Source organism: Sus scrofa, chromosome 8 (assembly GCF_000003025.6).
Source record: "Sus scrofa isolate TJ Tabasco breed Duroc chromosome 8, Sscrofa11.1, whole genome shotgun sequence".
Classification (NCBI taxonomy): domain Eukaryota; kingdom Metazoa; phylum Chordata; class Mammalia; order Artiodactyla; family Suidae; genus Sus; species Sus scrofa.
The window spans coordinates 101128560-101143690 of record NC_010450.4 but is presented as its reverse complement, the minus strand read 5'-3'; the positions used below and the strand labels follow the sequence as shown (position 1 = coordinate 101143690).

The following is a 15131-nucleotide window of genomic DNA, read 5'->3' as shown; positions in this document are numbered from 1 at the left end:
ACAACAGGATCAGCAGCATAGCTACAGCACCAGGACCCAGCACAGTGTATTAAAGGATCCAGCATTGTTGCAGGTGCAGCTTGGACCTGATCCCTGGCTCAGGAACTCCATAGGCCACAGGGAAATGAAAAAAAAAAAAAAAAATTACATAAATTTGGAATGCCTTTAAATGTATTCTAATTTTTTACTTTATAAAATGTGAGGAGTTCCCGTCGTGGCGCAGTGGTTAACGAATCCGACTAGGAACCATGAGGTTGCGGGTTCGGTCCCTGCCGTTGCTCAGTGGGTTAACGATCTGGCGTTGCCGTGAGCTGTGGTGTAGGTTGCAGACGCGGCTCGGATCCCGAGTTGCTGTGGCTCTGGCCTAGGCCAGAGGCTACAGCTCCGATTGGACCCCTAACCTGGGAACCTCCATATGCCGCGGGAGCGGCCCAAGAAATAGCAAAAAAATAAAAAATATATATATAAAATTTGAAAACTTAAAGCCAATGTATAGATTTTTAATAATAATAAGTCTATATTGTTTATTAAAATAACTCATTTTCTTGGCCTCTAACATCATTGTTCAATTTTTCTTTCAAGTATTACCTCTTAAGATCTATATTGAATGGTCCTCAGATTCATTACTAGCCCTGGCTAAATCTAATTTTGATAATAATGAGATTGCCATCTTTTCTATAAAAGATTCAAATATGATATCAATTATACATATATATGTAGATTATATCTATATGGTATAATCATTCATGGTTATAAGTTAGAGCCACTTCTTCATTACTAATGGTGTGACTCTGTCATCTTAATCTAGTTTTATTTAGTTTAGTTTATTCTATCCAAATTCTTTATTTAAACTAAAAGCAAATGTAATCTAGTATTCTTAAATCAGTCTTTGAGGAACTGTTCTGTGCTTTATTTATTTTGGAAAAGCAAGTGAATGTGGAGTTTTCTGTCTCATTACTAGGCTCCAAGGCCCTTGAGGGAGTAGGGACTGCCATCTTAATCTTTTCATTTTTCCTAAAGCTCCGCCTGGTTTGCTAGGCAGTTAATGTTTATTGAATAAATGACTTGAATTGGATGAATTATTGCACTTCCTAATAAAATTATCCCCCTGTTTTTCCTCTTATCCTTATCTCACCATACCACAATGACCTTTGACTAATCTGAAACAAAACCTAGTAGCTGTTTTGTCACTTCTCAACAAGTTTAGTGATTACATTCATACTCACCAGTAAGATGTCTAGCATCTTATTGATTCATTGGAGAAAGAAGGGAGGGTGTACAGGACATAGCTACAGATGAGTTCTGACATTATTTGAGTATAGTTCCTATTAGGGATAGGCAGAGTAAGCAATAGCATACGTAAGATTAGATGTGGAATGAGCCCAGGACCTTTTCTTTTGATGAAAGTAGACCGTTCACTTGAAGCTATTTAATGTTGCCCAGACTCCTCACTCCTCAAGGTAGGGCAAAAAATTAGAATTTTACCATTATCTAGTAGTGTAGTTAGGTTAATATTTTTTGGTGTATGTATAGCTCTTTCCAGTGCTTGGTAGTATAACCCTCCTATGGGGGTTCATCAACTCTCCTTGCTTACATGGTTTCTGAGGAGTCATTATATTCAATGTAATTCTTATCTTTGCATCTCTAAAGTTAAGTGTTTTTGTCCTCCAGCTTCTTTCAAGCTTTTTTATCTTTGATTTTTCTATAGTTTGAATATTATGATTTGCCTAGGTATAGCTTTTTGGCATTTTTCCTACTTGACGTTTTCTGGACTTTTTGGATCTTGGTGTCAGACATTAATTTTGGTAAATTCTAAGTCATTGTTGCTTCGAATAGTTTTCTATTCCATTCTCTCTTCTCCTTTTGGTATTTCAGTTATACATATGTTAAATATTTTGTTGTCCATTGTTCTTGGATATTCTTTTCTATTTTTTTCTTTTCTGTTTTCTTCAGCCTTTTTTTTTTTTTTTTTTTTTTCTTGGCGTTTGGATTTTGGATGTTTCTGTTGACAGACTCAGAGATTCTTTCCTCAGCCATGTCTGTTCTCCTGATGAGTCCAGTAAAGGCATTCTTTATTTCTGTCACAGTTGTTTTATACCTAGCATTTTTTTTTTCTTCGTCTTAGAATTTCCATTTCTCTGCTTATGTTGCCCCTTTCTTGCATGTTGTCTGCTTTGGCCACTAGAGCTCTTAGCATATTCGTCATAGTTTTAACAAATTACTGGTCTGATAATTCCAGCATTCCTGCTGGTTCTCTGGTTCTGATGTTTGCTCAGTTTGTTCCAACTGTGTTTGTTTACCTCATAGTATGCCTTGTAGTTTTTTCTTGATAGACATGATGTACTGTATAAAAGGAACTGTGCCAAGTTGGCCTTTAGTAATGTAGTATAAGTGAGGTAGGGAAATGTTCATACCGTCCTGTGATTATGTTGCAGAATTCTAATGAGTCTGTGTTGCTGGACTGTGAACTTCATTGGATTTCAATAACTCCCCCTTCCCTTAGAATAGGGCTGGCAAGGGTTTTTCCCTTCCTCTAGCTTAGTTGGGCTCTGATAAAATCCTAATATAGGCTCTGGTAAAACAGTTTCTCTTGGAAGCAGGATTTGTTGAGAAGTACAGAATGTCCTAACACATTTCAAAATGGCTTCTTATGACCCCCACCCACCCACCAGAAGTATGAAGAGGTTTTCCTGAGAACTTCTCTTGAGAGCCTAGTGTAGCTTCTGAAGGTAAAACACAAAAATGTAAGAGTTTCCATATGATTGGGTCTTCCTGGAGTATTTAGCTCTCAGACTTGTCTACACTGGGCCTCCAGCAATTCATCAGTTACATTTCAGGCTTTACTACTCCAGCACTGCTTCCTGTGGAGATTTTTGTTTACTGTTTTTTTCTGTATCCAGCCTATCTGTCTCTTCAGTTTTGGTGATGGTGATTTGGCTATTGTTTTGGTCTAGAATGTTTGTTTACTTCCAGAATTCATGTGTTGAAATCCTAAGAGGTAGAGCCTTTGGGAGGTGCTTAGTTCATGAGAACAGAGCCCTCATGACTGGGATTTGTGTCTTATTTTATAAAAGAGGCCCCAGTCCTGGAGAGCTTGCTGGCCCCCTTTTATCTTGTGAATACACAAGTGAGAAGGTGTTAGTTACCATCCAGAACAGTCCTCACCTAACCATGCAACCCCTTTGATCTTGGACTTCTCAGCCTCCAGGCTGTGAGAAATGAATATCTGTTATTTAAAATACCACCTGGTCTGTGATATTATGTTATAGCAGCCTGAATGGATTAGGGTACCTGTGATCTCACATCTCTGTGGGATATAAGAAAAACTGTTAATTTTTCAGTTTATAGAGCTTTTTCTTATTGTTAGGAGGAGTAAAGACTTCTAAGATTCTGGACTGGAAAATGGACCAGTCTTGCCTTTTTGTAATCTATTCTCCATATTTTTGGCCATTGCGGTCCTCAAGAAGATAAATCTGACTTTGTCATGTCTGTACTCAAAACTTCCCATTAACTTTAGGATAAAATTCATACTCCGTTATTTGGATAATAAAGCCTTTGTTACCCAGCCTTGGTTTATCTTTCCCTGCCAGTCTCTTACATTTCTACTTTGCTGTTATGCTATGCTGTTCTGAACTGTTTTCCAGTTTCATTGTTCTGTATTCTCTCCCCATCTTTGTCTGGTCCGCATGCATTTTTCAGGTTTTAGGTTAAAAACTATCTCACCTGGACAAACCACCTTGATTTTCCCAAGACCTGTTCATATGACCTTCCTTATTAGCACCTTGTAGTGTAGGATCACCACTAATTAGTTAAGTAAATACAATTAAAGGCCTTGAATGTAATCTGTTTCCATCCATAAATATTTGTATGCTTGTAGTCACCTTGAAAGAGCCTTTAGAGTTTTTGCTAGCAATGTCCCTATGTAACAGCTAAACTCTCGTTTGGAATAGTTATATTATGGAGGATTTTTTGAAGAATATGTAATCCATTTATCCAAAATGTTCAAAGTTTATTCTTAGATAGATTCAGATCAGCAAATTTATGCATTTCCCTATTAGTTATTTGAGGAATTAGTGCTAAACAAAACAAATCTCAGTGGCTTTCCAGGTATTCCTTGGTCCTAAGCTTTTTTGACATTGGGAAAGACCATTTAATTTAGTAAATTGACAATGTGATTGATATAACAACCTGGAAGGACAAACCACTTAATTTAATTTAATTAATTGATAGTATGGTTTGTATAACAAACTCATTTGTGTTTGATTAATGTGAATTAACTAAGTCACTGAGGTCTAAATTCTTTTCTTTAGAGATCCTGATTACCTTACTATTAAATATATTACATGATAATTATCCTAAGCTGTACTTGCTGTCTTGGATGCTAAGACAAAGTTACGGGGTGTGTCTCTTCTATTCTCTTTCCCTTTTCCCCAACACTCAACTGCAACTGATTGAATTTATATATTTAATACACTTACAATGCTGTTTCACTTTATAATTGTCCATCCAGGTGTTTATTATATATTTCTCAATTCTGAATAAGTCTTAGTAAATCCAGTTAGTGCTAATGGTAATTGTTATTGTGGGTCCTTAAATGTGTAACATCAGGATTTTGTTAACTAGTAAGACTTACTGGGTTTGCTTCTTATAAATTGATATTCAGCAATTTTTTGTATGTGTGTGATCAAAGGAAATGAGATTAAATTAAGGTATAGTTTGTTCAGGGGTAGCTTTGTAATTGACCTGTTACATGAACAAAAGGAACAAAATAAAATGAGGTTTTTTTTTTTTTTTTTCTTATTTCTCCAGACATGGGTATTGTAGTGATTTCCTACAGGCTGATGTGTTTTAAAAATATTCTTAATATTTTAAAATATCAAGATAATCAGAAATATCCCATTTGTTATAAATGTATAAGGAGTTTTCTATCACGTGGGTTCTTAGTTTCATGTGAGGATGAGTTTGTATCTTATTCAGTTTTTTTATTCCCAATTCCTGTCAATATATTTGCTTTGTAAAATGTAAATATTAAGTTAAATAATTACTTGATAGTATTTGATTAACTTTTGAAAATAATCTTATTATCTTACTTTCCAAATCTTTTTATATTTCAAACTCACTGAGCACTTTGTTATTAGAAAATAGTCATAGTTTAAGGAGTTCCCATTGTGGCTCAGCAGAAATGAATCTGACTAGGAACCATGAGATTGCCTGGCCTCACTCACTGGGTTAAGGATCTGGCGTTGCTGTGGTGGTGGCGTAGGCCAGCAACTACAGCTCCAATTCGACCCCTAACCTGGGAACCTCCATATGCCACAGGAGTGGCCCTAAAAAGCAAAAAAAAAAAAGAAAAAGAAAAAGAATAATCATGGTTTATGATGGAGGAAAAGAAATTATTTGGAAATAGTTCTAAATTCTGAAGCATATATCTTATATTTTGAAAAAGGCATAGTGTTTCCTGTTATAGCATATATAGTCTTTGAAAAATAATATTAGGGTTATAAGTAAACAGATTTTTAAAATGGTATTTTTAATACTCAGTTCTTCAGGTGCTGGGAATGTAGCCGATCGTGTTTTGGCTCAGCTCTTGACGGAAATGGATGGCATTGAACAGTTAAAGGATGTGACAATTTTGGCAGCTACTAACCGCCCAGATAGGATAGACAAGGTAAGAAAGAAGGCAGTATGGGCTTTGTAAAATTAAGAACTGGATCATTTGATTATTTGGAGATTTTGTTTTTTAAAATGTTTTCTATCAAATTACTTTCTAATTAGTTTATCATTTAGAGGATACTGAAAAGATCTTAAATCAAAGGAAATGAAGAGAACAGAGTAAAGCTTTTATTTCTGTTTTTATTACTTACAGTTTGGTATTAATGAAACTATTTTGTGAGCCCTTGAGTTTCCCCTCCCCCAATGTTGCATCCAACTCCCAGTATATATCCCTATAGAAGTGAAGTTCTGAAATTCTTTTTTTATCTGATTTATTTTGAGAAATTTTAAACTTTTTAATTCATATTAAGATAAACTTCTGGCTATTTACAAGTAGTCAGACTCAAGTTATTATCAACAATTTCTAGCATTCTTGGCCTAGTAGTTGCTTTCAGAATAAGTAGAATAAAAATGACAATGGATTTTATTTCTCTTAAGAGTTACTTAGGCTGTAGCTTTAAATTAAACTTTATAGTACAAAATTAGCACTTTCAAGGTATTGCTACCACTATCTTTCCCTAGATTGTAGTTTAATAAAGGAGTTCACTAAGTTTAAATGCCTAATTTATACTTAATACGTATTTTTTTAAATAAGAATCTAAATGGAGAGTAAAAATTTACCCCTGCAGCATAAGCCAGTTTCTCTTTTTTTGTTAATGTTACTGCCTCATGTTCATGGCCTTATGATCTCTTCCCTCCCTATGCATGTATACACAAATTTTCACCTTTAAAAATGGGATTTTTTAAAAAGTTATCTTTCTGAAGATTTGAAAGGAGCTTTTATGTGGGAAGAAAGCCTTGTTTTTGTTCACTTAGTTATTTTGCTATGTGATAAAATCCCTTGGTTGAATGTAGGTAAGAAAGCTTTGAACCTTAATAAATTAAACTGTTCCCTTTCTGATGCAGTGTTTCATAAGAAGCTAGGTGAGTTATGAGCACTTATAGGAACTGGTTGGTGCCCAGACACGTCTTACGTCTGTAAAAAGATACGACTATACCTTAACAAGAGTTATAAAAAGTGCTGAAGGAGACCTTAAATGTTACCTAATCCCACCTTTTGGTTTCACTGAATCCAGAAGAATCCTTTTTCTCCTGGTAAGAATACTTTTTTTTTTTTTTTTTGTCATTTTAGGGCCTTACCTGTAGCGCATGGAGGTTCCCAGGCTAGGGGTCAGATCAGAGCTGTAGCTGCCAGCCTATGTCACAGCCACAGCAACTCGGGATCCGAGCCGTGTCTGCAATCTATACCATAGCTCACGGCAACGCCGGATCTTAACCCACTGAGCGAGGCCAGGGATTGAACCCACAACCTCGTGGTTCCTAGTTGGATTTGTTTCCACTGCGCCACTATGGGAACTCCAAGAATATATTTTATTTTTGTAACATTTGTCTCCTGGTTACCCCATGGCTATTAAGTGCTAAAATTTCTTCTATTTCTTTCTCTACAATGTCTAATCTAATAGTGGCTTCTTTGGTTTCTTCATATTATATGTCTTTGATATTAAATATATTTCTTGAAGTAGGCTTTGGGCTTACTATAAACTTCTTTGGGTTCTTCAGACTATATGATTTAGCCTCTTTTGTCTTGCTGTGTAACAGATTACTTCAATTTTAACAGCTTCAAGCAATACTCATTTTTTTAGTGTTGCTGTAGTAAGTCAAAATCTGGACGTGATCTGATGGAATTTTCAGTTCAGGGCTCTACAAAGTGTTGGCTGACGGTGCTCTCATCAGGAAATGGTATTCCTCTTTTAAGCTCATGTTGTTGTGGTAGAATTGACTTTTTGTGACTGTAGACCTAAGGGCTAAGTTTCCTTACTGGCTCTCAGCTGGGAGCCAATCTCAGCTCTTAGAGACCCTGATTACCCTTCTGTCTTCAAAGATAGCAGTGGAGGTGATGCATCATATTTTATTCACCTTACACTTTAAATTTCTATTGCCAGAAAAAGCCTGGTTTCTTTTAACATCTTACTTGATCAAATTAGGCCTACCAAGGAAAGTCTCACTTTCAAGTTAATTGGTTCAGGACGTTAATTAAATTTGTAGAAGCCCTTCACAATAGCATCTCATCTAGCATTTGATTAACTGGAAGAAGGTATGTGTCTGGCAGAGAACCAGCATCTTGTGGCTGAGCAAGAATTCTTTTTACCACAGTGCTCTTCAGCTTCTTTCCCAACCCCTGCATGAGTCCTCTTTTGGGCACTAAGAATAACTTCTAACTTCCTCAGAGAGCAACTTAACTTTGCCTGTCATATGATTACAAAGATGTTCCTTTGAAATGTCCTTTTCTTTGGAGACCATCTTTTCTCAAAGCATTTCTCTGCTTTGCCTTGTCCAGATATGTCTTCCTTCAAATTATACATATAATCTCCCTTAAAATAGAAAAGGATGCGTGAATTGAAACTCCTTTATTAAAGAATTCATTTTTTCACATTCTTTATGTGTTTAACAGTTTGTGAGCCTACTATTTAATATATTCATTAATTTATAATCTCTAATGCTTACTTTTTCCCTCTATAAAACCTAGATTGAATCCCAACTGTTGTGTTTTGCACTAAGGTGAAATTTATCCTAGTTTTTACCTACCCTGGTACGAAGGACCTCAAGAAATGTTAAAGATAAACCTAGAGATTATAAATTATTCTTGGGCTACTCTAAGGTTTTAGGCTTTTTCAACCTCATCTTAGAATAAATCTTAGAACTCCAAAGATAATGGCAGATGACTTCCATCCTCTTTAGGGTATTTTAGTCTGAATATCTTGGCTCCCTTCTAGAAAATGCTTAACCAGATTTTGGGCAAAACTTGTCTCCAAAGATAGGAGATTGAAGGGTTGGAAGTGGGTTCTTTTTTGCATTTCTTATTTTTTGCATTTTTTAAATGTGTTTCTTGCCTGCTAATAATATTTGCCTTAGGCAGATGCTCTGTTTCATTAATGGCAACTTATAAGTGACAGTCTTCAACATCACAGAGTTTGAAAAATTAAAGTTTGGAAAATTTCTTGATAAAATTCTAGTCATATTTTCGATCCTTTATAAAATGTTACCTTTAATACCTTTGTTCTGAAATCACCTAAGTGTCCAAAATAAGTATTTTAAATACCAATCTACACACTGGCAGTACCTTTTGATTAATTAATCTTTGCCTTAAGCAGGTTCGAGAGAAGTGCAAACATATACAAACACACACATGTATATATGTGTATTTATATGTATGCTTGTATGTTTGTGTGTATGTATATATCATATATATACGCACACATGCTTAAATATATACTTTGATTTTTACAAAATTAGACATCCCACTTTTTTTAACCAACTAATCTTGGATGAGCATATTTAGATTAAGCTATTGTAATTAGATACAAAGATTTAATTTTCACTAGGCCAGAAGCAGCTAAAAGTCTTTAATTTACTATACACATTTTTCAAAATTTATAATGTTTAATTTGCAGTAGATGAAATATAGTAAAATTATGACCAGCAGCAAAATATAAAATTGGTAAATGGAAAAAAGTATTTTTAAGTGGTATAACAATGGTTTCAAGATCATCAAATGATATGCTATGCTTTCAAGTACAACTTTAAATTTTAATAAGAACAATTATAGGCTTCAAGTCCCCTTCATGGAGATTAAATCCAAAGCCTCTGGTCATGTCTCATTGTAATGCCCCTTCCCCCACTTTGACCAGCCTGGACTGCTCAGTCCCAGCTAGAGAAGGAATGTTGCCCATTCCTCACCCTGCCTCTATATGACCTGTTCCCCATGCAAATAAGGTGTCCTACCCAAGACCAGTTAGAAGATCAAATATACCCCATACAGAGATCAGGCAACACTCAGCCCTTATGCATGACATAGGGAGCTGAGGCAGGAGAAGGAGAAATTGGATCTCCACTCAGGTCTACATTGTGGGGAATAAAGGCTTGAAGAGTGAGTCAGGCCCGCGTCTTTTAACCTCCATGCACATGAATTCTCTCTCTCTCTGAAAATGTACTTTTGCTTTAATAAATTTGTAAAACATCCAGTGTTCCAATGCTTTGCTACAGCAGGATGAGGACCAAGGAAACTTGTAAGCCTATCAGAACCATGGTCTTACTGTTCTGCATATGTTCTCTAGTTGTGCAAAAAAAAAAAAAAAACCCTAAATAATCAGTGATTTTTATAAAAAATATTTTGTTTGCCATTTCAGGTAGAATTCCATATTCATGTGTAATATGATATTTTTTTTCTTTTTTTTTTTCCCACTGTACAGCAAGGGGGTCAGGTTATCCTTACATGTATACATTACAATTACAGTTTTTCCCCCACCCTTTCTTCTGTTGCAACATGAGTATCTAGACATAGTTCTCAATGCTATTCAGCAGGATCTCCTTGTAAATCTATTCTAAGTTGTGTCTGATAAGCCCAAGCTCCCGATCCCTCCCACTCCCTCCCCCTCCCATCAGGCAGCCGCAAGTCTCTTCTCCAAGTCCATGATTTTCTTTTCTGAGGAGATGTTCATTTGTGCTGGATATTAGATTCCAGTTATAAGTGATATCATATGGTATTTGTCTTTGTCTTTCTGGCTCATTTCACTCAGTATGAGATTCTCTAGTTCCATCCATGTTGCTGCAAATGGCATTATGTCATCCTTTTTTATGGCTGAGTAGTATTCCATTGTGCATATATACCACCTCTTCCGAATCCAATCATCTGTCGATGGACATTTGGATTGTTTCCATGTCCTGGCTATTGTGAATAGTGCTGCAGTAACATGCGGTGCATGTGTCTCTTTTAAGTAGAGCTTTGTCCGGATAGATGCCCAAGAGTGGGATTGCAGGGTCATATGGAAGTTCTATGTATAGATTTCTAAGGTATCTCCAAACTGTTCTCCATAGTGGCTGTACCAGTTTACATTCCCACCAGGAGTGCAGGAGGGTTCCCTTTTCTCCACAGCCCCTCCAGCACTTGTTATTTGTCGATTTATTAATGATGGCCATTCTGACTGGTGTGAGGTGTATCTCATGGTAGTTTTGATTTGCATTTCTCTTATAATCAGCATGTTGAGCATTTTTTCATGTGTTTGTTGGCCATCTGTATATCTTCTTTGGAGAAATGTCTATTCAGGTCTTTTGCCCATTTTTCCATTGATTGATTGGTTTTTTGCTGTTGAGTTGTATAAGTTGCTTATATATTCTAGAGATAAGCCCTTGTCGGTTGCATCATTTGAAACTATTTTCTCCCATTCTGTGAGTTGTCTTTTTGTTTTCTTTTTGGTTTCCTTTGCTGTGCAAAAGCTTTTCAGTTTGATGAGGCCCATGGGTTTATTTTTGCTCTAATTTCTATTGCTTTGGGGACTGACCTGAGAAAATATTCATGATGTTGATGTCAGAGAGTGTTTTGCCTATGTTTTCTTCTAGGAGTTTGATGGTGTCCTGTCGTATATTTAAGTCTTTCAGCCATTTGGAGTTTATTTTTGTGCATGGTGTGAGGGTGTGTTCTAGTTTCATTGCTTTGCATGCAGCTGTCCAGGTTTCCCAGCAATGCTTGCTGAATAGACTTTCTTTTCCCATTTTATGTTCTTGCCTCCCTTGTCAAAGATTAATTGACCATAGGTGTCAGGGTTTATTTCTGGGTTCTCTATTCTGTTCCATTGGTCTGTCTGTCTGTTTTGATACCATACCACACTGTTTTGATGACTGTGGCTTTGTAGTATTTCTTGAAGTCTGGGAGAGTTATGCCTCCTGCTTGGTTTTTGTTTCTCAGGATTGCTTTGGTGATTCTGGGTCTTTTGTGGTTCCATAAAATGTTTGGATTGTTTGTTCTAGTTCTGTGAAAATGTCTGGGTAATTTGATAGGGATTGCATTGAATCTGTAGATTGCTTTGGGTAGTATGGCCATTTTCACAATATTGATTTTCCAATCCAGGAACATGGAATATCTTTCCATTTCTTTACATCTTCTTTGATATCTTTGATTAAGTTTTATAGTTCTCAGCATATAGGTCCTTTACCTCTTGGTCAGTGTATTCCGAGGTATTTGATTTTGTGAGGTACAATTTTAAAAGGTATCGTATTTTTGTATTCCTTTTCTAGTGTTTCATTGCTGGTATACAGAAATGCAACTGACTTCTGAATGTTAATCTTATATCTGCCACTTTGCTGAATTTATTAATGAGTTCAAGGAGTTTTGGGGTTGAGTCCTTAGGGTTTTCTATGTATAGTATCATGTCATCTGCATACAGTGACAGTTTGATCTCTTCTCTTCCTATATGGATGCCTTTTATTTCTTTTGTTTGTCTAATTGCTGTGGCTAAGACTTCCAAAACATGTTGAAGAGCAGTGGTGAGAGTGGGCATCCCTGTCTTGTTCCGATTTGAGTGAGAAGGCTTTCAGTTTTTCCCCATTGAGGATTATATTTGCTGTGGGTTTATCATAAATGGCTTTGATTATATTCAGGAATGTTCCCTCTATACCCACTTTGGCGAGGGTCTTGATCATGAATGGATGTTGGACTTTGTCAAATGCTTTTTCTGCGTCTATTGAGGTGATCATATGATTTTTGACTCTTTTTTTGTTAATGTGGTGTATGACGTTGATTGATTGCATATGTTGAACCATCCTTTGAACCTGGGATGAACCCAACCTGGTCATGGTGTATAATTTTTTTGGTATGTTGTTGGATTCGGTTGGCTAAGATTTTGTTGAGAATTTTTGCATCTATATTCATCAATGATATTGGGCGATAGTTTTCTTTTTTGGTGGTATCTCTGTCTAGTTTTGGAATGAGGGTGATGGTGGCCTCATAGAATGTCTTTGGGAGTATTCCTTCTTCTTCAACCTTTTGAAAGAGTTTAAGGAGGATGGGCACCAATTCCTCTTTATATGTTTGATAGAATTCACCTGTGAAGCCATCTGGTCCTGGACTTTTATTTGTAGGGAGTGATTTTATGACCTCTTCAATTTCATTTCTAGTGATCGGTCTGTTCAGTTGGTCTGTTTCTGCTTGATTCAGTTTTGGCAGGCTGTAAGATTCTAGAAAATTGTCCATTTCTTCCAGATTGTCAAACTTGTTGCCATACAGTTGTTCATAGTATTCTCTTATGGTTTTTTGTATTTCTGCTGTATCCATTTATGATATTTTTTATTAACTACTTTGTTTTTACTCAGGTGATAAAAACAAATACACTGTATCAAAAGTGTATTTTCCATAGTTTTTTCTGGAAAATATACCCATTATTTGTTTATTGTTTAATAGTACTGTAAAAAAAAAGTTTCAGCACATGTTTGATCAAAACATGGTGTTCAAAATGTGCCCTGAATGTACTGTTAGAAACAAAACAGTCTTAAGAGATGTTTGAAAAACAACAACTTCCTGTTATGAAGTGAATAGACATAGTTTTCACCACCTGTCTTGTCTGGGGAAATGGGAATAGGAAGAGAAGGTGACAAAAGAATTAAAGTAAATTTCCTGTGCTGATGCTAAAAGGCAGAGATTTTGTTTTTAGCTAACACCGAAAAGAAAATTAAAAAGGACTGTTCTAGTGTCAGATATTGCATTTAAGCTAATTTTGGCGACATTTACGTAAATATTTGGCCTTGAAAGTTAATTAGAATACTTTACAAGCTGTGTCGTGATGACCTTAAGTTAGTATACTTGAATGGACAGAATTTAGACTGTTGGAATCGTGAAATTAATATCATTATGTGACCCATTTGTTGTGCATTTTTAGTATTTTGGGGGCAATATTTCAGTTTCATATAGTCCGGGGAAACTAAACTGGAGTTTCCTGGGGATTCTGGTGATTCAGCAAGGGGAGCAAGACACAGAGCTCAAGAATCACATTATTCTACTTCCTTCTACGTCATACATGTCAAACACATTAACTGTGATGGAGCACACTAGTCTGAGTAAAGTGATTGCTTGGGGTCTTAGGTGGTATCCTGAAGTCTCCGTAGAACTTTTATCCCCCTACCCTTTTCCTTCAGCTTAGAGATGAGTGAAGAAAAGTTATATTCTCAAGAGTCCATTTTGCATAATAATGACAGTATGTGAAGGATGATTTTTGAGATGTGATGGCAAGTAATTACATTGTTTTTAGATTGATGATGGCCTGGATTTACACACAGCATCAGGAGACTTTAGACCAGCAAACAACTAAATTATTTTTGATGCCCAAATAATAGTTAAAAGCACAAACTCTAGGAGTTTATATTGTTCTTTGTTATTATTGCTTATGTGGCCCCTTTTAGAAGAGTATAGTGTTCAATCTGTGATATTTCATGTATTTGTGTTGAATATCAAGGAAGAAACAATTGTATCTTCTTACTCTAGTGTTAAGCTTCAAAATTGTTTACGTTTTAAAACGTAGTCCTTTTATTTAGTAATGAGTAATGATGCTTACTATATTAGGCTCTCGATAATGATTATCATTATAACTATTATCTCTAGCCTAAAACATAGTTTTCTTGTAGTAAACTTGCAGAATTTTAAAAATTCTGCCCTATGCCCTCTGTCAAACAGATTGCTCAATTAAGGAAATTTTGTAGTAATATAGAGGTCTTAAGTAATTAAGTGTTCAGAGTTATTTTCTAACTTAGTATGTTTAATTCATAGAAGTTATAAATTGGTATTATTTTTCCTTTCAGTTTTTCTGGAAGATGGGTTGATGGGTTAAATATGACATAATATTTTTATTTCTTAACTACTGTAAATTGAAAGTTGATTTTACTATACCTTTGTAACATGGAAAAATTAGCACATTTAGAAGTGTCAGCAAATGAGAAACTATAAATTAGATGTTGACAAGGTAAAGAATATCTAGCCCAGGGATTAGCAAACTATGACCTGTGTACCTAATCTGACCCATCACTTGTTTTGGTACATACCATGATCTAAAAATGATTTTTAATATTTAAATGGTTGAAAAAAAGATGATTTTGTGACACATGAAAATGATGTGACATTCAGATTTCAGGCCTCATAAATAAAGCTTTTTTAGTACAAAGTAACACTAATTTTTGATGTATTATCGTGACTTCATTTGCACTATTGTAGTAGAATATTTACAGTAGAGGCCTATGGCATGTAAAGCCTAAATTATTTACCATTTGGACATTTGCAGGAAAATTTTACTGACCATTGATCTATCCTTGTAAGCTCTTAGCAGTTTACTAAAGTCTCTAATATCTAATGTTTACACATGAGCCACAAGGTTTTTCTAGAGATTGTTTAAATATATTTGTTGCATATATTTTCTGAAGATAAATTATGTATGAGTCAATGATATCATGCTAGACTTAAAATAAACCAATAATATTAGGAAGGCTTTCTAACTTCTTGTTCTTCGAAGTGACTTCAGTCTCTTCTTGAACATTTTAAAAATATTTAATCTTTTAAAATATGTTTTCATGGAGCAAATAATTATTGTTTCCAAATGAGT

The 15131-nt window shown here is 35.4% G+C and overlaps 1 protein-coding gene across 1 annotated transcript in view; it reads left to right on the top strand.

The window, feature by feature from the left end:
• Positions 1-15131, top strand: part of SPATA5 (spermatogenesis associated 5) — a 322769-nt gene that overhangs the window by 97409 nt on the left and 210229 nt on the right. The window contains 1 exon segment of the mRNA NM_001177913.1: positions 5542-5668. Within this exon segment, the coding sequence (NP_001171384.1) occupies positions 5542-5668 (127 nt within the window).